This window comes from Cervus elaphus, chromosome 20 (genome assembly GCF_910594005.1).
Source record: "Cervus elaphus chromosome 20, mCerEla1.1, whole genome shotgun sequence".
Taxonomy (NCBI): Eukaryota; Metazoa; Chordata; class Mammalia; order Artiodactyla; family Cervidae; genus Cervus; species Cervus elaphus.
Window position 1 is genome coordinate 42,475,554 of NC_057834.1, and position 27,095 is coordinate 42,502,648.

Here is a 27,095-nt window from a genome sequence, read left to right on the forward strand (position 1 = left end):
TTACTTATAAAATACCAACCAAAAGGATACCTGTTGATAGTCTCATTACATGGCATTCTGTTCTGTCTTTACATTTCCAAACTCCAGTTTCTCCCCCCAATAATGTGACTTAAGTTGCTTTACTTTTCACTAGTACAGAAAAATTAAAGGGAAAGAGATCAGTCTACAAATGGCTTACAATGTACACAAAGAACACAGACAAAAAACCCTCAACGAAATTCCTACCATTTGGAGTTATCAGATTACAGCATACATTTACTGGTGGAGCTCTGCTGGGAAGGACAAAGCACCAGAATCAAGGGTTGATGAGACTGGCTCTACTACAAAAGCTCTGGGCAAAAATGTTTCTTTCCTGTGTTTTTTGGGGTCTCCCTCAGCAGTTTAAGGGTAGATCAGAAAAGGAGCTACAAATGTTACCTCCAAATCATCTGTACTCATGATAGAATCATTTGGTAATGTGTGTCAATTTCAGAAATGTTCTGGTAGGAAAGCAAAAGGAGCTACAGGTTCATGATTTTCTAGGGCTTCAAGTGCTTTTTCTTAGGGGAGTCACACAGGATTTTATCACAGCTCTTATTTCAGGGGAGCAAGGGACACTTTAATATTCTACTTTTTAACTCCTCCACTAAATTCAAATCAAGTCGCCAAAACAGAAACTTTACTCCCTTTCTGGTAGTAAAAAGGAGAGTTGGTGGCTTATTTTCAAATTCTTGATGAACTAGTCAAACTGGGGGACAGGTTCTCTATACTGTCACTAGTGTGACAAATGGTAGCACTGTCAACAGCATCTCATCCGTGCTTTTATTTTTTAAGTGGTACCACTGACCAAAGAATGAGGCTAGGACAGAAAGGAAGGAAAGGAATAAATTTCCTTTATACACTGAACAGCTGAGAGCAAACTGCATCACCTTTTATTAACAAAGTATAAGAACAAGGAAATGATGATGGTTCCTGTAAGATTAGTATTAATTTATAATCACCTCCCTCTAATCCAAACATGGTAGTTACTTCAATGGGAAAAGATCTCTCCAACATCTCTTAGAGTGTATGGTTTGCTTTAACTCCTTTATTTAACCTGTCAGCAGCATTAAAAGACCAGCTCCAGCTTAATGATTAAACAATATAGCCAAGGGTTTAATACTGACAGGGGAGAACTGTTTTAAATTACCAATCCTTATCGGCTCTGGGGGAGTAAGGGCAGATGAGCTTGTTATGGACTGTCCTCCACAGTGAAGTCTACCAAAGTTAATTTTTACTTTGTGTAGATCCATTTGTCTGTTTTATTTATTTTTCCCAGTGAAAAGTGTATTTTGATAGAGAGCTTTTCATTTTATAAATACACTATGAATTACTGAAACAAAAATAAATAAATAAATAAATAAATTACCAATCCTTAAAAAATAAATAAATAAATAAATTACCAATCCTTTCTAATTTGAATGCCGAAAGATTTTGAACCTTAAAAGGTAATGAATGACTTATCTAAAACATCAATCTGTCCCTGAATCCTAACATTCTTGTTTTGTATACACTGCCAGAGAACCTTACCTTTAGGATTTCAGTTTCACCAATATTTAAGTGAGTTCAGCTAAACATCTCAGGACAATAAGTTGATTTTAGAATGATTAAAACACAAACACACACACTCCTACCTTGAATTTCTACAAAGCTAGCCTTTTGGCCTTTAATGATTTAGGAGACCATAAACCGATTTATTCCTGCCAATGCCTTAATTCCCCTGATACTATCCAGACAGAGCACCACTCTCCTCCAATCACAAAACACATTCTCAATAGCCTTTTTGGCATCTGAATCAAACACCTTATCCTCTTCAAAAACATATCCTTGAAATGAAATATGAAACAGTCTATTAAATTCAGTAAGCCAAAACTGAAGTGAATGTACAAATATGCGAAAGAAGTCCGCACTGTGTATCTGCACAAAATAATTCCATGTTTTCAGGAATATTTATGAGAATTTTTCTTAATTTCTTAATCCAATGGTTTCAATATTTGCCAAAGAAAGAGAGAAAGAGGGTGAAAAAAAAGTTAAAAAAAAAAAAAGGAATCTAAAGCTATTTGTTTTTAGTCATTAAAAAAAAATTTTCAGCCATTTTTGTATCTTGACCTCACATATGATGAACACAATAAAGCCAAGAAACTGTAAAATTGACTGAAATCTATTATTTTATCTTCTGGTGAAAACACAACAGCTAAAAACATTTACACTATCTGAATAACATCCTGCAGTCTTAAGATCTGACAGAAAATATAAAAACATACAAAAATATCAAATAGTGACACCTAAAACAGATAGTAGGACTATCTGAAGTAGGAGCAAAAAACCTGAAGACACCACTATGTGACAGAAATAGTTTCTTTTACTCCTAAATCTGCCCATGTGGACAATATTTTCATGAGATAGAGGCTGAATCAAATTCTGGGATATAAACACAAAAACACAAGGCTTTTAAGATTAAGCTGTTTCTAATACCTGATCTGATGGTTAAGAAGTCTGCTTAAAGACTGTACACAACCATTCTTGTTTCAGCACTGGGGGAGAGGAAAAAGATGTTTTAAATTAAGAAGCTACTGTATTTAAAAACTTTCATTTTAACTTTATCCTTCTTCACACTTAGAATGCAACAGGAGTTGCTCCGGCCCACTAATCTTTTAGGAAAGGCAAAAACCACCTCTCAAGAAACTAAAAATAGATTGTACATAAACAAAACTCCAGTTTGTGGAGAAGATATTTATGACCAAGTATGTGCTCACCCGAACTGAACAGGAAAAGGTGGAACCCTCTATTTAGTCAACTCAAAACGAGTAGGATGCAATCCCAGGATTAAGCAAGTGTCAATGTCTGGGGTATAGCATCCGTCATCTGGCGGCCTCTCCTGTTCACAGTGTATAGGCAACAGTCACTGTGGAACCCCAGACATTTCTGATGGAAGCTCTAGAACAGTTTCTGACTCAAACTCCACTCCCCCCCCCAACAACATACATCCCAACACCACACATTTTCCCCTCCTACACACAATCTGTTGCTCCTTAGCCCTCCCTCAATCTTCAACAGTTTCTAACTACTTTGAGCTAGATTCCCTGGCTCCCTTCTCCAAGTGCCAATTTCGTGCCTAAGCATTCTTCCAGTCCATTTCCTATTATGCAATATTCCTACACAGCACTTAGAACCATCCCCACCCTATCCTTTTCAAGCCTAATTTCCAGCATCACCTCCCTCAACTTCTACTGCAATTCGGGACTACATCGTTCCGCCTTCTCCACCTGTTTTCAGTGTTTTTTAAGCCCTGCTTTTCCACATACCTCAGGCTCTCTTCAAAAACTTCCCATTCCTTCCCAAATCTAGGCAGTCAAGAGATAGGAATATCCAGAGGATGTGTGACAAAACGTGTATCTCTCCTGCGAGCGCGCGCGTGTTTGGGGGAGGGGAGGCACGAAGTGAGAAGGAATGACGCATTAGGTGGAGGCTCTCAGGAGCCTCCAATAACTCCCACTCCCAAAAAAATCCCCAATCCCCTAACGCCCCAGCACTGGCAGCATCCCATAACGCTTCCATACCTTTTAAGTCCCATGGTTTCTCTTCCACGTTTTTATCCAATTAACCCCGCAATCAACGTGGAGTCTACCTGCCTCTTACACTACGTAATTCCTCTCTACCTATGAAGCCTCTATTTACTCTTTCTCTACTCCCTTCGATTCCCTTTCTCTTTCCTCCCTACTCCCACCGTCAATCTCCATCCTTTTCTGACCATACTACTTCAAAGTCCTCAACTCGGTCTCCTTGAAGACAGCCAGTGTTTCTGACAGCTTCCCTTTTCTGAATCAAATCCATCCTTTCCTCACATTCCTTCTGCCTGCTCTGAAAGCTACATGAAAGCCTAGTTCTCGGTCCTCCTTACCGGCAACGCCTCAAACATGTCCAGCTACAGGTGCCCTTCCTGGGTCTCGCTCTTCCTGCCATTGCACAGCCATCAGCCCCCAACCCACGCCACGCCCTGATTACCTGAGGCCGAGGTGCAGGGAGGGACGCCGGAATCCGCGGATGAACACCCTACCGCCGACGAGCCAGAGGAGGCGGACGCCATCTTGGCAGCCCCCTCCCCCTCAGCGGCCTGTCTTTCTACCGGGCTCTTCCTCTTCTCGGAGTCGAATCTCCCCCACGTATCCTCACGGAACCCGCGTTCTGCGGGCCACCTCCCCGCCCCCTCCGGGGCCTCTCTCAGATGTGTCGCGCCGGCCCCGGGACCAATTCAGGGCGGAACCATTAGGATGGCATGGGGGAGAATTCTCGTCTCGCACCGTTTTAGCAACTTTAACCCCTTTCCGCAGGAGCTACTTTCCCCTTTCACAACAGAGTAAGCTCAAGCGGCTGCCGGGAAACTGCGTCTGGATCAAACCACACCTAAAAGAAAAAGGTGGGGAATGAGGAGTCCCTGCGGAGCGAACTCCCCCTCCCGCTTCTTCCTAGCCACAGCCTGTTTATCGCCCAACCCCACCGCTTCACTCCCGGTGGCCAAGGAACTCCGGGCATCGCGCATGCGCCCAACCTTCTCTCTCCTCGGCCACCCCATCCAATGGGAGAGGAGGGAGGCCCTGAGAGGAGGCAAGCCAATCAGGAGGCTGAGTCTGGTCACATGACACAGGTCCCTCGCGCCCTGGCAAATCCGAGGAAGGAAGACCGTGCGGCTCTGTCTACGGTGGCTTGGTGAGTCAAAATAGAAGGGAGTCCTGGAAGAGACTAGATTGAGAAGTCGGAGCTCTAGAAAAGAGTGTGCCGAGTTGGCATTCACAACCCGGGAGGACCTCCCGACTGAAGCGCTGGTGTCTAGTCAAAGAGGTTAAACAAACAAACAAAAAAAAGAGGTTAAACAGTTAAGTATCACAAAACATCACATGCCACCAAGTATTATTCCGACTTTACTGCCTTGTTTATTATTTAACAAGCCTGCCTGTCTTGCCTTCCTTTGAATGGCGTTCGAAACAGATCTACAGTTTGCCTCAAGCGCAATGCCAGGCACAATGATGGAGCTGAGTAAATATTTGATAAATAAACGGATGAAGACCTGTCTAAAACGCCACGGAAGACGATCAGAAACATAAGAACAGTCTTCGTGTGATCCGAGCCCTTAGCCTCCCTGTTAGTTATGCTCCAAAGGTCACTGAGACTCAGAGAAATTCCCTTTTCTAGTCTAATCTTCGTACTAACCCCGCTCAGTTTTAACAATTATGGGGATTTTGGAGATTATGAACCTTGATGGGGAATATAAAGACCTATCTCTGAACAGACTAAACAGCCAGAGAGTAAGGACTCTTTCATTCTTGTATCTCCAGCTCCTCCCATGGTGTAACTCTGTAGGTAGTAAGGGCTCAATAATTATTTTGTGAAATGGATAAATGGGTTTAAAATCCTGGGTATTGCAGCCCCCAACATGGGCCTAGTTATTCTCTATCTGAATGTCTTCTGGGTCTTTGACAGGGAACCTAGTACCTCAACGTCCAGAATATAATCCCAAGCATTTACCTCTGCCTTCTACTCCTCCCTCATCAAGATCTAAAATAATTGTTTCCCTGCTGCCACCTGCTGGGTTATTCATCTTTTTGGTAGTGAAAGTAGACAAACTTCAATGCTTGAATTGCTTCTTACCCTGACTCACCAAGGCATAGGTCAACAGAGGGATCACCTCCCTTGAATTTGATCTATGAAGTAGATTTCAACGTTCCTGCAGCAAGAGACCCCTGTATTGAAGTTTCTTGGGGGTCTTTGTTTCTCCTTTATGTACCAAAAAATAGCCACTATTACTCCTACCATCTTGTATTATGTCAGTTCTGTTTACTTGTTCTCCCTCAAAGACTGTGACCATTTCAGGGCAAAGATTACATCTTATACATTTTTATATCTCAAGCGTCTAGAATAGTGCCTCGCACAGAGTCGGTGCCCAATACATGTCTACTGAATTTATGAATGGATGAAGGCAGAATTCAAAAAGTGGAGTTAACAGTGTTTTCTACATGTGTGCTTAGTCACTCAGTCATGTCTGACTCTTCACGACCTCATGGACTGTAGCCTGCCAGATTCCTCTCCCCATGGGATTCTCCAGGCAAGAATATTGGAGTGGGTTGCCATTTCCTTCTCCAGGGAATTTTCCCAACCCAGGGATAGAACCCAGCTCTCCTGCATAGCAGGCAGATTCTTTACCATCTGAGCCATCAGGCATAAAGCCAACAGTGTTTTTCATATTTCCCCCCCCAAATCTTGTCTTTCCCTCCACTACTGCTTAATCCTTGGGCTGGCCTCTGAGTCATAGAGCCACTCTTCCCCAGTAACATTCCTGGCATAGCAGTACTCTAGTGACGTGGCAGGGTGTGGAAACAGGAGCAAAGCAGGACACATTGGCCTGGTGCCCCCGAGGAAATGGAAAAGGGAGTTTACCAATATATACTTTGTAAAGGGGCAATCTGGTGATCTCAAAATAGGGCCCCACATACAAACTTGAAGGACAGAGTGTATACACAGACACACACAAAGACACACACAGCCTTAGTAATGTGACATTCATGCCTTAGAACAGTACCTCAGGTCAAAATGGAGTGGTTAGGTCAACACAGAGGCAAAATAAGACAATGATACCTTATTCATTCAATTAGTCATTAATTCATTAATTCATTGAATTAGCTAATGTCCTCAACTATGTCCTCAACACTGGGAATTTCTGGCATACACAGATGATAAAGTCTCTGCCTGCAAAAAGATCACAGACTACTGAGAAAGACAGAAACAGAAATCATTAAAATAAAACATAATAGGTGCCATCATAAAGTATGAACAAATGCTGTGTTTTGAAAACCATATTTTCAGAATAAAAATGGGGAAGAGAAGTTGATGCATTCTTTTTTTTAGCTAATTTTTATTGGAGTATAGTTGCTTTACAATGGTGTGTTAATTCTGCTGTACAGCAAAATGAATCAGTTATACATATATCAACCTTTTTTAGATTTCTTCCTCATTTAGGTCATCAAAGAGCATTGGGTAGAGTTCACTGTGCTACACAGTAGGTTCTCATTAGTTACCTATTTTATGTATGCATGCTAAGTCGCTTCAGTCATGTCCGACTCTTTGCGGCTCCATGGCCTGTAGTTTGCCAGGCTCCTCTGTCCATGGGATTCTCCAAGCAACAATACTGGAGTGAGTTGCCATGCCCTCCTCCAGGCAATCTTCCCAAACAAAGGATCCAAGTCTTATATTTCCTGCATCAAGCAGGCAGGCTCTTTACCACTTATGCCACCTGGGAAGCCCCATTTTGTGTATAGTAGTGTATCTGTGTCAGTCCCAATCTCCCAATTCATCACACATCTTCCTTACCCTTATGGTAACTGTAAGTTTATTTTCTACATCTTTGACTCAATTTCTGCTTTGCAAATAAGTTCATCTGTATATGATTTTTCTAGATTCCACATATAAACAATATACAGTATTTGCCTTTGTCTTTCTCTTTCTGACATAGTTCACTCTGTATGACAATCTCTAGGGCCATCCATGTCAATGCAAGTGGGATTATTTCGATACATTCTTTTTTTAATTTTATTTAGTTGCTCTGGGTCTTAGTTGCAGCATGTGGGATCTAGTTCCCTGACCAGGGATTGAACTCAGGGCCCCCTGTATTGGGAACACAGAACCTTAGCGACCAGACCACCAGGGAAGTCCTGATACATTCTTGATAACACCAGAAACTATTTGAGATTGGAACTATTCCCAAGGTTCTAGGAGGCATGATCTCAATGGTTCTAGGAACTTTGGGAAGAGAGGAAGGGTATGTGAGAAGACGTCACTGTATTATAGAATTGGAATTTTGCCAGATAGACAAGAAAGAGATTTTTAAGGGGAAGAAAAGCATAGAGGCACTACAGAGAATTGGTGTCAGGGAAATGATGCTAGAATAGGATGATGTGGCAGGAGTTGAGGCCATGAAAAGCAGGGAGAGGCTAAATTATGAAGGATATGACTTTGTTAATAATTATTACCTACTAAACATCTATGTGCTTACTAAATACTGTGCTAAGCAGATTATAAGGATTACATTTCTTAATATTCTCAACCACCTTAAAGGGTAGATTAATACTTAGGTTAATACCTATCAGTCCCACTTTACAGATAAGAAAACTAAATTTCTGAGATGTAAAGTAACTTGTCCAAAGTCATAGGGCTAGAATTTAAGCTCAAATGCAAGTTCACGTCTGGCTGGCTCTTAAAGCTGTGCTCCTAATCACACTACTATTCTGCCACAAGGATTTTGGACTTTATCCTGTAGTTGACAGGGAGTCAACAGTTTTGAGTAGAAGAGTGACAAAATCTGGGTTTTGAGAAATGTTTCTTAAAAAGGCCTTAAGGACAGTCATCCCTGGGTGGGCTCAAACCACCAACCCTTTGGTTAACAGCCAAATGTGATAACCAATTGCACCAACACTGTACAGGAGGCAGTGACCAAAACCATCCTAAAGAAAAAGAAATGCAAGAAGGCAAAGTGGTTTTCTGAGGAGGCTTTACAAATAGCTGAAAAAAGAAGAGAAGCAAAAAGCAAGGGAAAAGAGTAAAGATATACCCAACTAAATGCAGAATTCCAGAGAATAGCAAGGACAGATAAGAAGGCCTTCTTAAATGATCAATGCAAAGAAACAGAGGAAAACAATAGAATGGCAAAGACTACAGAGCTCTTCAAGAAAATTGGAGATATCAGGGGAACATTTCATGTAAGTTTGGGCACAATAAAGGACAGAAACAAGCAATCCCACTCCTGGGCATACACACTGAGGAAACCAGATCTGAAAGAGACACGTGTACCCCAATGTTCATCGCAGCACTGTTTATAATAGCCAGGACATGGAAGCAACCTAGATGCCCTTCAGCAGATGAATGGATAAGAAAGCTGTGGTACATTAACAAATTGAAAGATAAAAACCATGTAATTATCTCAATAGATGCAGAGAAAGCCTTTGCCAAAATTCAACATCCATTTATGATTAAAACTCTCCAGAAAGCAGGAATAGAAGGAACATACATCAACATAATAAAAGCTATATATGACAATCCTACAGCAAACATGATCCTCAATGGTGAAAAATTGAAAGCATTTCCTCTAAAATCAGGAACAAGACAAGGGTGCCCGCTCTCACCACTACTATTCAACATAGTTTTGGAAGTGTTGGCCACAGCAATCAGAGCAGAAAAAGAAGTAAAAGGAATCCAGATAGGAAAAGAAGAAGTGAAACTCTCACTGTTTGCAGATGACATGATCCTCTACATAGAAAACCTTAAAGACTCTACCAGAAAATTACTAGAGCTAATCAATGAATGTAGTAAAGTTGCAGGATATAAAATCAACACACAGAAATCCCTTGCATTCCTATACACTAACAATGAGAAAACAGAGAAATTAAGGAAACAATACCATTCACCATTGCATCAAAAAGAATAAAATACTTAGGAATATATCTATCTAAAGAAAGGAAAGACCTGTACATAGAAAACTATAAAAAACTGATGAAAGAAATCAAAGAGGACACAAATAGATGGAGAAATATACAATGTTCATGGATTAGAAGAATCAATATTGTGAAAATGAGTATACTACCCAAAGCAATCTATAGATTCAATGCAATCCCTATCAAGCTACCAACGGTATTTTTCACAGAACTAGAACAAATAACTTCACAATTTGTATGGAAATACAAAAAACCTCGAATAGCCAAAGCAATCTTGAGAAAGAAGAATGGAACTGGAGGAATCACCTGCCTGACTTTAGGCTCTACTACAAAGCCACAGTCATCAAGACAGTATGGTACTGGCACAAAGACAGAAATATAGATCAGTGGAACAAAATAGAAAGCCCAGAGATAAATCCACGTACCTATGGACACCTTATCTTTGACAAAGGAGGCAAGAATATACAATGAAAAAAAGACAAGGTCTTTAACAAGTGGTGCTGGGAAAACTGGTCAACCACTTGTAAAAGAATGAAACTAGAACACTTTCTAACACCATACACAAAAATAAACTCCAAATGGATTAAAGATCTAAATGTAAGACCAGAAACTATAAAACTCCTAGAGGAGAACATAGGCAAAACACTCCCCGACATGAATCACAGCAGGATCCTATATGACTGACCTCCCAGAGTAATGGAAATAAAAGCAAAAATAAACAAATGGGACCTAATGAAACTTAAAAGCTTTTGCACAACAAAGGAAACTATAAGCAAGGTGAAAACACAGCCTTTAGAGTGGGAGAAAATAATAGCAAATGAAAAAACAGACAAAGGATTAATCTCAAAAATGTACAAGCAACTCCTGCAACTGAATTCCAGAAAATAAATGACCTAATCAAAAAATGGGCCAAAGATCTAAACAGACATTTCTCCAAAGAAGACATACAGATGGCTAACAAACACATGAAAAGATGCTTAACATCACTCATTATCAGAGAAATGCAAATCAAAACCACAGTGAGGTACCATTACACACCAGTCAGAATGGCTGCTATCCAAAAGTCTACAAGCAATAAATGCTGGAGAGGGTGTGGAGAAAAGGGAACCCTCTTACACTGTTGGTGGGAATGCAAACTAGTACAGCCACTATGGAGAACAGTGTGGAGATTCATTAAAAAACTGGAAATAGAACTGCCATATGACCCAGCAATCCCACTCCTGGGCATACACACTGAGGAAACCAGATCTGAAAGAGACACGTGTACCCCAGTGTTCATCACAGCACTGTTTATAATAGCCAGGACATGGAAGCAACCTAGATGCCCATCAGCAGACGAATGGATAAGAAAGCTGTGGTACATATACACAATGGAATATTACTCAGCCATTAAAAAGAGTTAATTTGAATCAGTTCTAATAAGACAGATGAAACTGGAGCCCATTATACAGAGTGAAGTAAGCCAGAAGGATAAACACCAATACAGTATACTAATGCATATATATATGGAATTTAGAAAGATGGTAATGATAACCTATATGCAAGACAGAAAAAGAGAAACAGATGTATAGAACAGACTTTTGGACTCTATGGGAGAAGGTGAGGGTGGGATGATCTGAGAGAACAGCATCGAAACATGTATATTATCAAATGTGAAACAGATCGCCAGTCCAGGTTGGATGCATGAGACAAGTGCTCAGGGCTGGTGCACTGGGATGACCCAGAGGGATGGGATGGGGAGGGAGGTGGGAGGGGGGTTCAGGATGGGGAACACATGTAAATCCATGGCTGACTCATGTCAGTGTATGGCAAAAACCACTACAATATTGTAAAGTAATTAGCCTCCAACTAATAAGAATAAATGTTAAAAAATGAAAAAAAGAAAGAAAGAAAGAAAGAAAGCTGTGGTACATATACACAATGGAATATTACTCAGCCATTAAAAAGAATACATGTGAATCAGTTCTAATGAGATGGATGAAACTGGAGTCCATTATATAGAGTGAAGTAAGCCAGAAAGATAAATACCAATATAGTATACTAATGCATATATATGGAATTTAAAAAGATGGTAACAAAAAAATGGTAAAAATAACCCTATATGCAGGACAGAAAAAGAGACACAGATGTATAGAACAGACTTTTGGACTCTGTGGGAGAAGGTGAGGGTGAGATGATCTTAGAGAATAGCATTGAAGCATGTATATTATCAAGTGTGAAACAGATCGCCAGCCCAAGTTGGATGCATGAGACAAGTGTTCGGGGCTGGTGCACTGGGAAGACCCAAAGTGGGGGTGGGGAATAAAGGACAGAAATGTTAAGGACCTAACAAAGGCAGAAGAGATTAGGAAGAGGTGGCAAGAATACACAGAAGAACTATACAGGAAAGGTCTTTGGAGAAGGAAATGGCAACCCACTCCAGTATTCTTGCCTGCAGAATCCCAGGGACGGGGGAGCCTGGTGGGCTGCTGTCTATGGGGTCGCACGGAGTCGGACACAACTGAAGTGACTTAGCAGCAGCAGCAGGAAGCATTACTATGAACAAAGCTAGTGGAGTTGATGGAATTCCAATTGAGCTATTTCAAATCCTAAAATATAATGCTGTGAAAGTGCTGCACTCACTATGTCAGCAAACTTGAAAAACTCAGCAGTGGCTATAGGACTGGAAAAGGTCAGTTTTCATTCCAATCCCAAAGAAGGGCAATGCCAAAAAATTTTCAAACTTCCATGCAATTGCATTCATTTCACATACTAGTAAAGAACGGCCAAAATCCTTAAAATTAGGCTTCAACAGTATGAACCAAGAACTTACAGATGTATAAGCTGGGTTTAGAAAAGGCAGAGGAACCAGAGATCAAATTGCTAACATTCACTGGATCATAGAGAAAGCAAGGGAATTCCAGAAAAACATCTACTTCTGCTTCACTGACTACACTAAGGCCTTTGTGTGGATCACAACAAACTGTGGAAAATTCTTAAAGAGATGGAAATACCCGACCACCTTACCTGTTTCCTGAAAAATCTGTATGCAGGTTAAGAAGCAACAGTTAGAACTGGACATGGAACAACAGACTGGTTCAAAACTGGGGAAGGAGTACATCAAGGCCATGTATTGTCACCCTACCTATTTAACTTATATGCAGTGTACATCATGCAAAATGCCAGGCTGGATGAATCACAAGCTGGAATCAAGACTGCTGGGAGAAATATCAGCAACCTCAGATATGCAGATGATACTATTCTAAATGACAGAAACTGAAGAGAAACTAAAGAGCCTCTTGCTGAGGGTGAAAGAGAAGCATAAAACGCTGGCTGAAAGCTCAACATTAAAAAAAATACAAAAATCACAGCATCCAGTCCCATCACTTCATGGCAAGTAGAAGAGGGAAAAGTGGAAGTGTTACCGAAATCGCAAGTCCGTGCGCCCGATGCACAGTGAGGCCCATAAGTACTAAACATAAGAGTTTGGAAGACAGAAAGGTTTATTATAGATTCATACAAGAAGATGGGTGGCTCATATCCTAGAACCCCAAAATTACTGAAGGCCATCAGCAAGTCCCTTTAAAAGCAAAAGCTGAGGGATGGGTGTGGTTAGTTGTTATAGACTTCCAGGCGTCAGATCCTTTGTTCTCGAGGTCAGGTCATGGTCAGGTAATAATGTTCCTGAAAATCTCTACCAGATGAATATTATTCTCTGTCTTGACCAGAAAGGGCAAAGTCCCAAGGCACAACTTTTACCCTCCAAGGTCCCAGTCCTGGCTAAGAGGAGGCAGATCTCACTTGGCAGCTCTTTCAAGGCCAAGTTCCCATACCCTACCCAGCTGTCATCCCTGAGGGAGCCAGGCATCCAACCCAACTGGCCCTCAATCTCCTCAGGCCATCCAAATGGGGAGACCAGGTCTCACAAACTGTGACTCATACAGATGGTCACTGCTAGTGGGTCACAGAGACAGGGATGGGAAGAGGTTCACTGCTTCTCAAAGTCTGGGCCCCAGCTAGTGGAGGGCCTTAGTGAGGGCTCTGGAGCCCTGCAGGTCGTAGTCCCTGGGCTCCCTAGTCTGCTCCCTGGGCCTTCCAGCTCACCTGCTGGCCCAAGGTTGGGTAAACTGGAGGGTGTCCAGGAGAAGGCCTGCATCTGCCTTTTACCTCACTCTCCACCTGATGACCACCACCCCATGGATTGTTGACTGAATCATTTCCTCAGTGGTCCCCTGTTGACATTTACCAGTGGGCAGGACCCACTGCAGCTGCTGACCAATAGCTGAGCAGGACCTGTTGCCTAGTAACAGGGTGCAGAGTAATGAGACACAGCAATGCTACCTGCTAAGGGCTGTGCTCATCCTGCTCTGTTACAGAAGCAGTAACAGACTTTATTTTCTTGGGTTCCAAAATCACTGAAGCTCCATTACTTTGGCCACCTGATGCAAAAAGCGAACTGATTGGAAAAGACCCTGATACTGGGAAAGGTTGAGAGCAGGAGGAGAAGGGAGCGGCAGAAGGAGGATGAGATGGTTAGATAGCATCACCCACTCAGTGGACATGAATCTGAGCAAACTCCGGGAGATAGTGAAGGACAAGGAAGCCTGGAGTGCTGCAGTCCATAGGGTCGAAGAATCTGACACGACTTAGCGATTGAACAGTAACAGAAAGGTTTCTACTGACAACGGAATGAAAAACATACTGGAGCAGAGGGAAACTGACTTCTAAATGAAAATTTGTTGATTCCCAAATTCTGTCCGTGGGGTAAAGGGCTCCTGGTGTCACGGTGTGGTATCATTCCACAGCCGGGATAAACGTGCGTACTGGGGCGGGGAGCCTGGGGTGGGGAGCCTGGGGTGGCCTCAACGCAGGAGTGGGCGGGGCTGAAGAGTTGAGAAGGCCTTGAAATTAGAAGAGCTTGCTCCTTGGAAGAAAAGTTAATGACCAACCTAGACAGCATATTAAAAAGCAGAGACATATCTCAACTAGGTTTTTCTTCCTGCTACTTTGTTAGCATTCAGCCTGTTGGGAACATTTTATTAGCTTTAATTAACACTTGTGAAGGTTAGCACTGTTCTAATACCCAGACATTGCTAGCCTATGCCTAGCATGGAACAGTCTATGCCTAGATTTCTGGAGTTGTTTTCTAGTTGACTGGGGTAGCTGGCTTCAGAACTTGACGTGAGCATCTCTGAAAATGAAACCTTTAATATTTCTGTTATACAGGCATCACAGCTGTGGATTGAGCAGAACTTTTTGTAGGGCTGCCTTGAAAATGACAACTTTGGAGGAACTATGGTGACTGGCAGTGGAAAGAATCAGGACATGTGAAAATCCTTAAAAATTTATTGACTTAAATAACTTTGCCTATGTTATGAATAAAAAGAAACCTTTGTGCAGGAAAAAAAAAAAAAAAAAGCAGAGACATTACTTTGCCAACAAAGCTCCGTCTAGTCAAAGCTATGGTTTTTCCTGTAGTCATGTATGGATGTGAGAGTTGAACTATAAAGAAAGCTGAGCGGAAGAATTGATGCTTTTGAACTGTGGTGTTGGAGAAGACTCTTGAGAGTCCCTTGGACTGCAAGGAGATCCAACCAGTCTATCCTAAAGGAAATCAATCCTGAATATTCATTGGAAGGACTGATGTTGAAGCTGAAACTCGAATACCTTGGGCACCTGATGTGAAGAGCTGACTCATTTTAAAAGACCCTGATGCTGGGAAAGATTGAGGGCAAGAGAAGGGGACGACAGAGGATGAGATGGTTGGATGACATCATCGACTCAATGGAACTGAGTTTGAGTAAGCTCCGGGAGTTGGTGATGGACAGGGAAGCCTGGCGTGGGGTCGCAAAGAGTCGAACACGGCTTAGGAACTGAACTGAATGAACTGAACTGAGGTGGCTGTACTGGGAACTTCTCGACGCTCTGCTACTTCTGTCTGTAAACGACGGCTTCCGCCGCCCGCCCGCAGGTAGTGTTATCGAGCGCCGAGCACAGAGAACGGCGCTGGGTGAGGGGCTTAGTGTTGGCAGCGCAGTCTCCATAGGCGTTATGAGTTTGGCTGGGGGCCGCGCCCCCCGGAAGACCGCGGGGAACCGGCTCTCTGGGCTTCTGGAAGCAGAGGAGGAAGATGAGTTCTACCAGACGACTTATGGGGGTTTCACTGAGGCAAGAGCCGGGCCCAGGAAGAGGGAGGGAATAAATCTAAAAGGAGAGAGAAACCTCGGACAAAGAAGGGGGCGGGGGAGAGGAGTCCTGGTAGTTGGTACTGGAGATGGGGTGGGCAAGATGAGGGGATAAACTGGAGTCCTAGCAGGGGGAGCCCTCAATGGTGTTGGAGGGGTCAGGAATGGAGAAGTTGTCCGAAGGACCCCAGACTATGGCTGAAAACTACTGTGTATTTCCTTAACTGCATCTCTCAGCGCTTCTGACGTCTAGCATACGCCAGGCACATCCTAGTCACGCGGTGTACATTCGTTGCCCTACGGCCTGGCTATTCACCTGAACTGTAGAAAAGAATCTCTCAGAAAAAAAGATAGAGGGAGTTAGCCAACTCCTTTTTTCAGCTTTCAAATGTCGTTGTAAATGTTTTCTTAAATAACCGTTTCTTGACCTAAAAAGTGACCCCATATATGTCCTTCATAGAACATATTTCAATTTGTAGGTAGATATATTTTGTTTGTTTGTACCTTCCAATAGACTGTAAATTCTGTAAGGTTAGAGATGGTCTGTTTTGTTCAACGGTGTACATCCGAGTGCCTAGTCCAATAACTGGATTGAGTTGACACTTGCTAAATTTGTATTGAATCTGTCCATTCTTTAAATGTGTTAAGTGCCTAAGGCAAGCCAAGCACTGTGATAGGCGCTGTGGAAACAGAGAGTATTAAAAACACCACCTTATCCTTACGTTTTCCAGACTCCAGTGGAGGACCTAGCTGAGTTAACAGTCAGATAAAATATCGTGCGATAAGGAGAAAAGTGTTAAGCATAGGGTGCTATGGTAACACTTGGGAGACAAAGTTGTTTGGGATGGGCATCCCTGGGAAACGTGATGTTTAAGCTGAGGACAATTTGAAAAGTGAGCCTTGGCTGGATGGAGAGCAGTAGGACTGGAAGCAGGGAGAGAAGGAAGGTTAGTCCTGGAAGAGGGTGGGGCAGAATATGTAAAGGCACTGACATCCGCTCTGGGACCTGCACAGCTACTGTCATACTCCAAACCCGGAAGGAGAATAATGGAGGAAGTAGGGCCCATTCTTGTAGGGTTTTGTGAGCCATGTTAAGTTTTATTCTTCATTCAGAGGGCTGAGAAGATTATTTCATGGTCAGATTTGTACTTTAGAAAGATCACTCTATAATGAGGAAAATGGTGGAAGGAGGCAGTGAGAGTAGAGAAACATGAACAGGAGGAGTCAAGAGAAACTAAGGAATAAGAATCCACAGGACTTGGTGACTGACTAGGAATCATTGCTTAACACAGCCATAACCAATTAGTTTAAAATAGAACCTTCTCATCTCTCCTCCAAAGGCCATTTTCCTATTCCTGTCATTTTACGAGTCGTTATTTAATATGTACCCTTCATGCTTCCAAAAAGGATTTAAGAAGGCTTATGATATAAACAAAAAGTAGGAACGGTAAAAATAGACAGATGAGAAGTAATTGTACCAGGAGCCTCTGCTACAATGGTAATAACAGTTGATATTAAATTTAGCTGTGAGTTTCCCAGCAGCCAAATCCTGAATTTCTTTTTTTGTAAGAAAGAAGCATTTAAGTTCTTTACGAGAGATATACTTATTCAGCATTAAGTCCTAAGGAGAATTACATCCTTATAAATAAAGTAACAGGGGTTTGGTAGATGATGTAAAAGCATTCTCTTAACTAGTTATGTCGCTTAATGACCCACGATAAAAGCCAAAGGAATGATAGTAAATCCGTAACTTAGTGAAAGCATTTCAGTTGGGCACTAAGCTAATGTGTAGTTGAACTACTACCCTCTGGTGATATGATTTAATACCAGGTCAGGGCTGAGGGGATTAATATGTTCTCAGGCTGTCTTTCACAAACATTAGTTGGGAGGAAATGATGGTCACCGGTACAAGATTGAATACTGGCTGCCTGGTCTTGTCAACTGTGTTATTTGCTTGCTTTGACACCGTGTGTACCAAGATTAGCCCATCAGTCTCATCAGTGATTGAAGAGAAAGGCACATGTTTGAGGTGCTGCCCCGCCCAATTAACTCCCCTCCTCCCAAGCATTTTTTTTTCTCTCTTTCTTTTCCTGTGTGGCTGCTGTTTTAGCCCAAACTCAGGCTTAGGCACCACTACATGTTTTCTACTCCAGTCCATCCCACCACCTCCAGAACTTTCTGAAACACTCTTTGTATGTAGTTTTTCTCTCCTCCCCAAATCTTCAGTGTCTTCCCATTATACATGGTGTGAAATGAAAGTTGCTCAGTTGTGTCTGACTCTTTGCAACTACATGCATTATACAGCCTGCCAGGCTCCTCTGTTTATGGAATTCTTCAGGCCAGAATTCTGGAGTGGGTAGCCATTCCCTTCTCCAAGGGATCGTCCCAACCCAGGGATCGAACGCAGGTCTCCTGCATTGCAGGTGGACTCTACCGTCTGAACAACCAGGGAAGCTCATACATGGTAGTAGGACCCAACTCTTTTTCTGTCCCAACTCACCTGAAGAATGAGACAGATTTCTCAGTAACTTTAGCTTACTTCAATGGTGATTATCGGTGCTGGACCAAGTAAGAAGAGGAAGAAGATTGAGAATCACTGTCCTGCAAGTTAAGATCATAAGTTTAAAAGTTAAATGTCATTAAGTCATGACATTTACATTTCTCTGTGGATCAAATCCCTGGAGAAGGAAATGGCAACCCACTTCAGTATTCTTGCCTGGAAAATTCAATGGGCAGAGGAAACTGGCCAGCTTCAGTCCATGGGGTCACAAAGAGTTGGACACGACTGAGCACATAGATTGAATGCAACCTTCTTTTCAAATCTTGTAGCCCTATACGGCATTCAGTTAATGTTGGAAGGAGTCTGTGATGGAGCCAAAGGCAGTCAGCTAGGAAGACTTCTTGCCAGAGACAAACCTGCTTTGCTTAGGTCTAAATCCTTATTCCATAAACATGCTGTACACATTCTTGCTTCTGCATCTTTGTTCCTGTCATTTGCTCTGCCTATGATTCCCTCTTCCCTCTTGGCTGTCTAAATACTAGCAGTATTTTAAACCATGGCTCAAGTTCTTTTCATTCTTTAAAGTCTGAAGCAGAGTTTAGTAAACTACAACCTGCTGGCTGAATCTGACCCACTATCTGTTTTAATCTGGTCCTTTGCAGAAAAAGTTTGCCAACCCTTGGTCTAAAGGAATAAAGTCTAACATTTAGACTTCTCCAGGCCATCAGTCCATAGCAGGTGTGCCTTCCTCTGATCACCTATAACATTTTATTGCCATTTGTTTATGTGTTGCCCTGTATTAAAACTTCCATTTATAATGATGTCTTTTCCTGTGCTTGACTGTGAGACCCTGAAGATGGAGACTAAACCGTATCCTTTTGTACCCCAGCAGTTAATACAGTGTGCTGCAGGTAAAGCACAGTCAGTTAACGTTGGAAGGGGTGGTGCTGGAGCCAAAGACCATCAGCCCTTCTTGCCTGAGGAAAATGAAAGGCTAGGCTGGGAAGGAGAGTGGGGCAGCCCTTATCAATAGGCAAAGGGATTCTGTTCCTCCTTGAGGGGCATTAATAACTGATGCCAGTGAGAACCGCATCTCCCTATGTCCTCAGGAATCAGGAGATGATGAGTATCAAGGGGACCAGTCAGACACAGAGGATGAGGTGGACTCTGACTTTGACATCGATGAAGGGGATGAACCATCCAGTGATGGAGAAGCAGAAGAGCCAAGGAGGAAACGCCGAGTAGTCACCAAAGCATATAAGGTGCAGGGGAGGCCTGGTTTTCTTGGACCTCCTTAATTTATATTCTCCCTTTCATCAGGTCCCATTATGCCCCACACCGATCCCACTTCCTGCTCTGCTGGTTTTCTCTTCCTAAGGTCTTCATTGTCTTTCTCCAATATCTTCTCTTCCCTGGTATCTGATTTCACTCTGTCTCCAGGAGCCTCTCAAGAGCTTGAGGCCTCGAAAGGTCAGCACCCCAGCTGGTAGCTCTCAGAAGACCCGAGAAGAGAAGGCACTGCTTCCATTAGAACTACAGGATGATGGCACTGACAGTGAGTGGGGATGTTTGGGTCAATAGACAAAATTGAAGTATTATGATAAAATACTGTATTAGTGTTAAGTTTACTGAAGTTGGTAACTTTACTATGAGCATGTAGGAATAATTCTTATTAGGAAATATATACCGAGTATTTAGGGAAGAGAGCCATGATGTTGATTTGCATAACTTAACTCTCAGATTATTCAGAAAATATGCACACACAGATTGCAAATAGGGCAAAATGTTAACAGATGATTTGGCAAAGGATTCATGGGTGTTCTTTGTACTATTCTCAACTTTTTTGTAAGTTTGAAATGATTTCCAAATAAAAAGCTTTAAAATTAAATTCAGAGAAGGTAGACATGAGTTCAAAGATTTCTTCCTCTATGATTTCCTTCCCAGGTCGGAAGTCCATGCGTCAGTCTACAGCTGAGCACACACGACAGACATTCCTTCGGGTACAGGAGAGGCAGGGCCAGTCACGGCGACGGAAGGGGCCCCACTGTGAGCGGCCACTGACCCAGGAGGAGCTGCTCAGGGAGGCCAAGATCACAGAGGAGCTCAACTTACGTTCACTGGGTCAGTCTTTGGTTTTGAGAACAGTGGGTAGAGGGACTGAGAAGCACGAGAAAAAGTTAGATCTAGAGGCCCCAAAGAATTGGACAGGTGGAGATTTGGGATAAGAGAAATCAGAAGAAAGATACGGGGAAAGAAAGTGATTAGGAGCAAGGAAGTAGGCAGTAATGAGGGCTCTGAAGAACAAGTTTTATTGCAGTACTTTGGTATAAAATAAGAATTGTATGGAAATGAGTTCAGATTCTAGCTCCACTGTTCACTTGCTATAAGACTTCAGGCAAATTACTTACAATCTGCTTGCATCTTTCTTTCCTTGTTCACAAAATGCGATGAGATGATAATGCTACTTTAATGATCATGAAAATTAGAAATTCAGTAGAATCAGTCCATTCATGAGATACACTGGTTTAAGGTAAAAATTCTATAAAATCTCTTCAGTTTATGTGCTGTCGGGCACACAGTCCTGTATAGGAACATACTGTACATTTCTTTAAGGGACGGTGAGAATTCTCAGATCATGAGAAATGAATGAGGGAACAGCAGATTTCACACCTCCCATTACGTGCTCACTCTGGAGCATACGTGCACTGAGTGAAATAACAGGTGAAATCTCCTACAATATTTGATTTGCTATTTCTCTCTCTCTCAATCTTTTTTTGACCAAGCACATATAATTGAATGTGCATAACCCAATTACAGTTTTACTGTGGTGTGGAAGATTGTTTACCCAGAATATCTGTGACCCAACTCATTTTAGTTCAGTGGTATCCTTGGTTTCCTTAGGACTTCCTTGGTGGCTCAGATGGTTATGTGTCTGCCTACAATGCAGGAGACCCAGGTTCAATCCCTGGGTGGGGAAGATCTACTGGAGAAGGAGATGGCAACCCACTCCAGTATACTTGCCTGGAAAATCCCATGGACAGAGGAGCCTGGTAGTCTACAGTCCATGGGGCCAAAAAGAGTCGGACACGACTGAGTGACTTTACTTTCACTTAGCTCATTTTAGTTTAATGGTATCGGTAGTTTTGAAATGTAGATACCTTCACTCCAGAAAGTTCCCTGGTGGTCTAGTGGTTAGGACTTGGTGGTCTCACTGCCTCAGCCTGGGTTCTATTCCTGGTCAGGGAAGCACATCTTTGGGGCTTCCCTGATAGCTCAGTTGGTAAAGAATCGGCCTGCAGTGCAGGAAACCTGGGTTTGATTCCTGTGTTGGGAATATCTGCTGGAGAAGGGATAGGCTACCCACTCACTCCAGTATTCTTGGGCTTCCCTGGTGGCTCAGCTGGTAAAGAATCCAACTGCAATGTGGAAGACCTGGGTTCGATATCTGGGTTGGGAAGATGCCTTGGAGAAGGGAAAGGCTACCCACTCCAGTATTCTGGCTTGGAGAATTCCATGGACTGTATAGTCCATGGGGTCGCAAAGAGTTGGACATGACTAAGCAACTTTCACTTTCAATCCAAAAGACCACAAAAGATTTAATTAATTTTCAACATTTTCAGGGTGTGTTGTCGTGACTTTTTAAAAATATTTCTGTTTGGCTGTGCTGGGTCTTCATCCTGCCCTCAGGCTGTCTCACTGCCGTGAGCAGGTTCCTCGTTGTCGCAGGGCGGCTTCTCGTGTGGACACAGGCTCTCAGGCATGAGGGCTCACTGTCTGTGGTGCATGGGCTTAGGCGCTCCACGGCGTGTGGCATCTTCCTGGACCAGGATCGAACTAGTGTCCTCTGCCTCGACAGAGCAGATTCTTTGTTTGTTTGTTTTTGATTGAAGGATAGTTACAATATTGTATTGGTTTCTGTCATACATCAAGATGGATCAGCCATAGGTATACATATGTCCCCTTCCTCTTGAGTCTCCCTCCCACCCCATCCCACCCTTCCAGGTTGTCACGAGCCCCAGTTTGAGCTCCCTGAATCATACAGCAAATTCCCACTGGTTATCTATCTTACATATGGTAGTGGTAGTGTATGTGTTTCCATGCTACTTTCTCCATTCATCCCACCCTCTCCTTCTTACCACCCCCATGTCCATAAGTCTGTTCTCTATGTCTGCATCTCTCTTGCTGCCCTGAAAATAGGTTCATCAGTACTACTTTCTAGATTCCGTATGCATGCGTTAATATACTGTATTTATCTTTCTCTTTCTGACATACTTCACTCTGTGTAATAGGCTCTAGGTTCACTCATCTCATTAGCACTGACTCAAACTAGTTCCTTTTTATGGCTGAGTAATGTTGCATTGTATATATGTACCACAGCTTCTTTATCCGTTCATCTGTTGTTGGACATCTAGGTTACTTCTGTGTCCTAGTTATTGTAAATAGTGCTGGCAGGTAGATTCATAACCACTGGACCAACAGGGAAGTCCAGCTGTTGTGACTTTTTAAAAAAAATTATTATTATATTGACTTTAAAATGGGAAATATACCCTTTATCTGTATAATGGCAACGCCATGCTTTAAAACAGTGGTTATCTCTTAAAACTTATAAATGACTGAGAAATATCACAAATAATGAGGTCACTTGATGTCACTATAATTACAATCTACATCCTTTGACTACATTAATGGTTTCAGGGCACTGTAAAGAGAGTGATTCCCAGGCTTTTGACATAGGAGATCCTGGAGGGGCATGTTTGGCAGGAGAAAAAAATTATAAGTTCATTTTTGAACATGTTGGATTTGGGATGTCTGTGAGCAGTTCATGCAGTGCTGAGAAATCAGATAAACATACAAATCTGGTACTTGGACAAGATATCTGGGCTAGAAATACAAATTTGGAAGTTTTTGAATATGGATGGTAATTGACACTGGAGTGGATGAGATCACTCAGGGAGAAAACATAGAGGGAGAAAGGTAGGCAGAAGCTCAAGAAGGTCCTGCAGACACTAAAAAGTAATGGTCTCCTACAAGAGGAGGAACTTAGAAAAGGATCTGAGGGAAGGCCAGAGAGTGGGAAATGCCAGGAAAGTTTGTCTTAAGAACTCTAAGGAAAGAATGTTTTGGGGGAGTAGCTGCTCAATCTTGCTGAGATGCCAGTGAAGAGAACTGAGAAGTGTCCACTGGTTTTGGTGACATGGGGGTCAGAAATGACCTTAGGGAGCACTTTTTGGGGAGCAAGACATTGGGAAGTTGTTGGGAAGCCAAACCTTTAAAATTTGGCCATGAAGGGTAGGAGAGGAACAGTGAGGGGTCTGGGGTCAAGACAGGGTTTGTCCTTGTTCTATTTTATTCAAAGATTGGAGAGTACATATTTTTGGTGAGATGCAACAGAAAGAATTTTAAGACAGAAAAGAAAGGATCATTAATAGTGTAGGGTTTTGGAGAAGTGGGAGTCAGGGTGGGAGCTAGGGCACGGGTGGAAGAGTTGGTCTAAGTTAACAGGAAGGAAGTAAGGGTGGCTCAGAGCTGTAGGGTTGTAAATCCAGAGCAGGACAGTATAATAGTTCTCATCTGATATTTTTTAGGCACTGTCATTTGTCAGTTGTTGGGGATAGACTTGGAAGCTTGAGGGTGAAGACTGTTTGAAATTGTGAAGATAGGATCATCTGCTGGTGTTGGCAGGTCTTTTGAAGTTTGGGAATGTGAATTTCTGGCAGTTTCATTCTACCTGTTGTGTAACTTTTCTCCAGTACTGCACATCAATCCAGGTCTGGGCAAAGGAGTTTAGATTGATAAGAGAATGACTGATGAAGAGAAAAGGAAGGCTGGAAGGAGTGATAGAATGCAGAGAGTTTCAGGTACTCGAAGGACTGAAGAACCAGAAGAAGAACAGAGGTATCTAGGATAATGGAGCGGAGAGCTGAAGCGTGAGGCTCCACAGAACACAGGCACGTCCTGCCCGGGGTGTGGGAGAATGAGCAGCCTCCCCCAGAGGGTTGCAGGGAGCAGTGGCCTCTGTGGATGACAGGTTTCCTGTAAGGCAAGTTTTGGAAGGCGTGCTGAGTGAGAAACTTGACGAAATAGATGAGTTGGCTGATTATAGAGCAGGGGTTACAGAGGGTACAGGAAAGTGTTGAGAGAAGAGTTAAAAGGTTGGCTCGAGGGAAAGAAAACAGTATTACGGTCCAGAATTCAAGTGTAAAAGAGATTAAATCACCGGGTGGGGGTGGGGGAGTCAGGGGAGTAGGTATCCAGAGGACTCTTCTAGTCATACTTTATCTAGAGCAGTGGTCCCCAACCTTTTTGGCATCAAAGATCAATTTTGTGGAAGATAATTTTTCCACAAACCCAGGGTGAGGTGGATGGCTTCAGGATGATTCGAACACATTACATTTATTGTGCACTTTATTTCTAATCTAACGTTGCTACTGATTTGACAGACGGTACCAGTCCTCAGCCCAGAGGTTGGGGACCCCTGCACTAGAGAATTGTGTTCAGAGTACCCACATTTAAGGGGGACAGAGGGACCAGGAATATTTTGATCTGTGTATACATTAACAAATCTTTATTGAATTCCTGTAAGTGGAATGCTGCATGACCCTCATGATGTATAGGTAACATGAGCCACAGTCACTGCCCCTAAGAGATGTGTATACCAACAGTGAACTGCCATGGAGCAGTGTCACCCGGTCCAGACAGGGTGACTAGTGAACTAGAGAGGAGGGCCTGAAAGAAGGGACAGTTACTCAGCTCAGCTTGCAGTGAGAGTGCAGATACAAAGTTGCCACATTTTCTTCTTAGTTTTTCAAAAGGGACCAGAGACCTCTGTATTTGAATGTAATTTCCTGACTTTTAAATGTCAGCAACTAATTCAGATTTTTCTTTCAAACACTATGTAAATCGAGCAGGACATACAAGGGGGCTGCTATCTTGCAGCCTCTGCCATAGATCATGGTAAGTACAGGAACAGAAGCGTGTTTTTGGCACAGGTGGCAAAGGAGGGAGTGACTGAGAACCATGTTGTATGAGGAATGGTTCAGTAGAAGGGGTACTGTGATCTGCCTGAAGAGAGGTGAGCACTAACTTCAACTATTTAAAGGACTGTCAAGTGGAAGACAGGTTAGCTTTGTGTTCCTTTTGGCCTTAAAAGGTGAAACAGTGTCAACAGGAAGTATATTTCAGTTCACAGTGGGAAAGAAGGGGGTTTCCCTGGTGGCTCAGTGGTAAAGAATCCGCCTGCCAATGCAGGAGACGTGGGTTCGATCCCTGGTCCGGGAAGACCCTAAATGCTGCAGAGCAGCTCAGCCTGTGCACCACAACGACTGAGCCTGCACTCCAGAGCCCAGGAGCCACAAATGCTGAGCCCGAGCGCCTCCAGCCGGCGCCCACAGCACCAGAAGCTGCCACAGTGTGACGCCCATCGCTAGAAAAAAGTCCATGCATCAGCAAAGATCCAGCACAGCCAAAAACAAACAACTCAGTAAAAAGTAGGAAAGAATTCTAATCACTAGGGAATCCTAAAGAGACAGTGTGCTGCCTTGGATAGGTAGGAGCAAGTTGACAGAACAGTAACAAGAGGTTAGAGGAAATGAGCAGGCTCCTCGCCAAAGGATCCCTTTCAGCTCTGAAGTCCTACCATTCTGAGCCGGTGAGGAATCAAGCGAACCTAAGAAATGATGAGCAGGGTGTATGTCAAGCTTATGAAAGCTTATGAAATGGGAGATGCTTGAGGGCTTTAGAGGAGTTTCCTAATTGGCTTGGGTGAGCAGTGACTAGACAGCCAGGAGGATAATTAAGAGACTATAGGACAGGACTGGGGTTTGGGAAGTGGGGAACTGACCATCCGCTCGTTCCTTCCTGAAGAGACATATGAGCGGCTCGAGGCTGACAAAAAGAAGCAGGTCCACAAGAAGCGGAAGTGCCCTGGGCCCATAATCACCTACCATTCAGTGACTGTGCCACTGGTTGGGGAGCCAGGCCCGAAAGAAGAGAATGTCGATGTAGAAGGGTGAGTGAATGAATCTCGGGGAAGAGAGTGCAATTTCTCCCTTCTGTATTCAGCTTGTGTTCCCTCAGCCCCATTTCACTTGCTCTCCTCACAGAGCTCTCTTAACACTTAGGTATCTTTCAGATCCTTTTCCCATCAGCTCCGATTTTTCTTACAGTCTCTCCCTTCTCCTGTTTTTTCCATCCAGCTCTGCTGTGTTTGTCCTGTCTGTCACTTCATACATTCTCTCGGACTGTTGCCATCCACTGCCGCCTCCTCTTTCTTCAGTTCTCTGATCTCTGTCTTTATCTGTTGTCTTCACCTCTCAGCTCTTTGTGTTTTTCTCTGTCTTTTCCCTCAGACTTGATCCTGCTCCCATGGCTTCTGCATTGACTCCCCGTGCTGGGACTGGACCCGTCATCCCTCCTGCTCGCTGCTCACGTACCTTCATCACTTTTAGTGATGATGCCACATTTGAGGAATGGTTTCCCCAAGGGCGGCCCCCAAAGATCCCTGTTCGGGAGGTCTGCCCGGTGACCCATCGGCCAGCCCTATATCGGGACCCTGTTACAGACATACCCTACGCCACTGCTCGAGCCTTCAAGATCATCCGTGAGGCCTACAAGAAGTACATCACTGCCCACGGACTGCCGCCCACCGCCTCAGCCCTAGGCCCTGGCCCACCACCTCCTGAGACCCTCCCTGGCTCTGGGCCCCGAGCCTTGCGCCAGAAAATTGTCATCAAGTGAAGGGATGTCTGGTCCTTAGAAACCTCTTTGCTGCCCTAACTTAAGAACCTTAAGTTGGGGCTCTTAAGAAGCCCTGCTTCTCCCCTTTGTCATTGCTGATCTTTGCCCAGCTCTTCTCTGTATTTCTTTCCCCATCTTTCCCCCTAGTTCCTACTGGTTTGTGTTTTTTAATCTAATAAAATAGAAAGATCCCTTTTG

The 27,095-nt window shown here is 43.2% G+C and overlaps 2 protein-coding genes across 4 annotated transcripts in view; one reads left to right on the forward strand and one right to left on the reverse strand.

Annotated features, from left to right (window-relative positions):
* Positions 1-4,552, reverse strand: part of PIP5K1A (phosphatidylinositol-4-phosphate 5-kinase type 1 alpha) — a 40,772-nt gene extending 36,220 nt beyond the window's left edge. The window contains exon 1 of one of the 3 annotated variants that reach the window (XM_043875724.1): positions 4,024-4,552. In XM_043875724.1, the coding sequence (XP_043731659.1) occupies positions 4,024-4,105 (82 nt within the window). In that variant the 5' untranslated portion in view covers positions 4,106-4,552. The remainder of the gene's footprint in view (positions 1-4,023) is intronic. The other 2 variants (XM_043875721.1, XM_043875722.1) reach the window with 2 other exon arrangements.
* A 10,890-nt stretch (positions 4,553-15,442) lies between these two features.
* VPS72 (vacuolar protein sorting 72 homolog) lies at positions 15,443-27,093 on the forward strand. Its single transcript, XM_043876174.1, has 6 exons — positions 15,443-15,644; positions 19,271-19,423; positions 19,602-19,716; positions 20,106-20,282; positions 26,025-26,169; positions 26,510-27,093. Exons 1-6 carry the CDS (start codon positions 15,528-15,530, stop codon positions 26,895-26,897), a joined length of 1,095 nt encoding a protein of 364 aa, XP_043732109.1. The 5' UTR covers positions 15,443-15,527; the 3' UTR covers positions 26,898-27,093.
* The last annotated feature ends 2 nt before the right edge of the window (positions 27,094-27,095 follow it).

Excerpts from the sequence above, each read along its gene's own strand:
- VPS72 (XM_043876174.1), top strand. The coding sequence starts at position 15,528 with ATGAGTTTGGCTGGGGGCCGCGCCCCCCGGAAGACCGCGGGGAACCGG. Across the intron at positions 19,424-19,601 it reads TAGTCACCAAAGCATATAAG|GAGCCTCTCAAGAGCTTGAG; the intron begins GTGCAGGGGAGG and ends CTCTGTCTCCAG. Across the intron at positions 19,717-20,105 it reads ACAGGATGATGGCACTGACA|GTCGGAAGTCCATGCGTCAG; the intron begins GTGAGTGGGGAT and ends TTTCCTTCCCAG.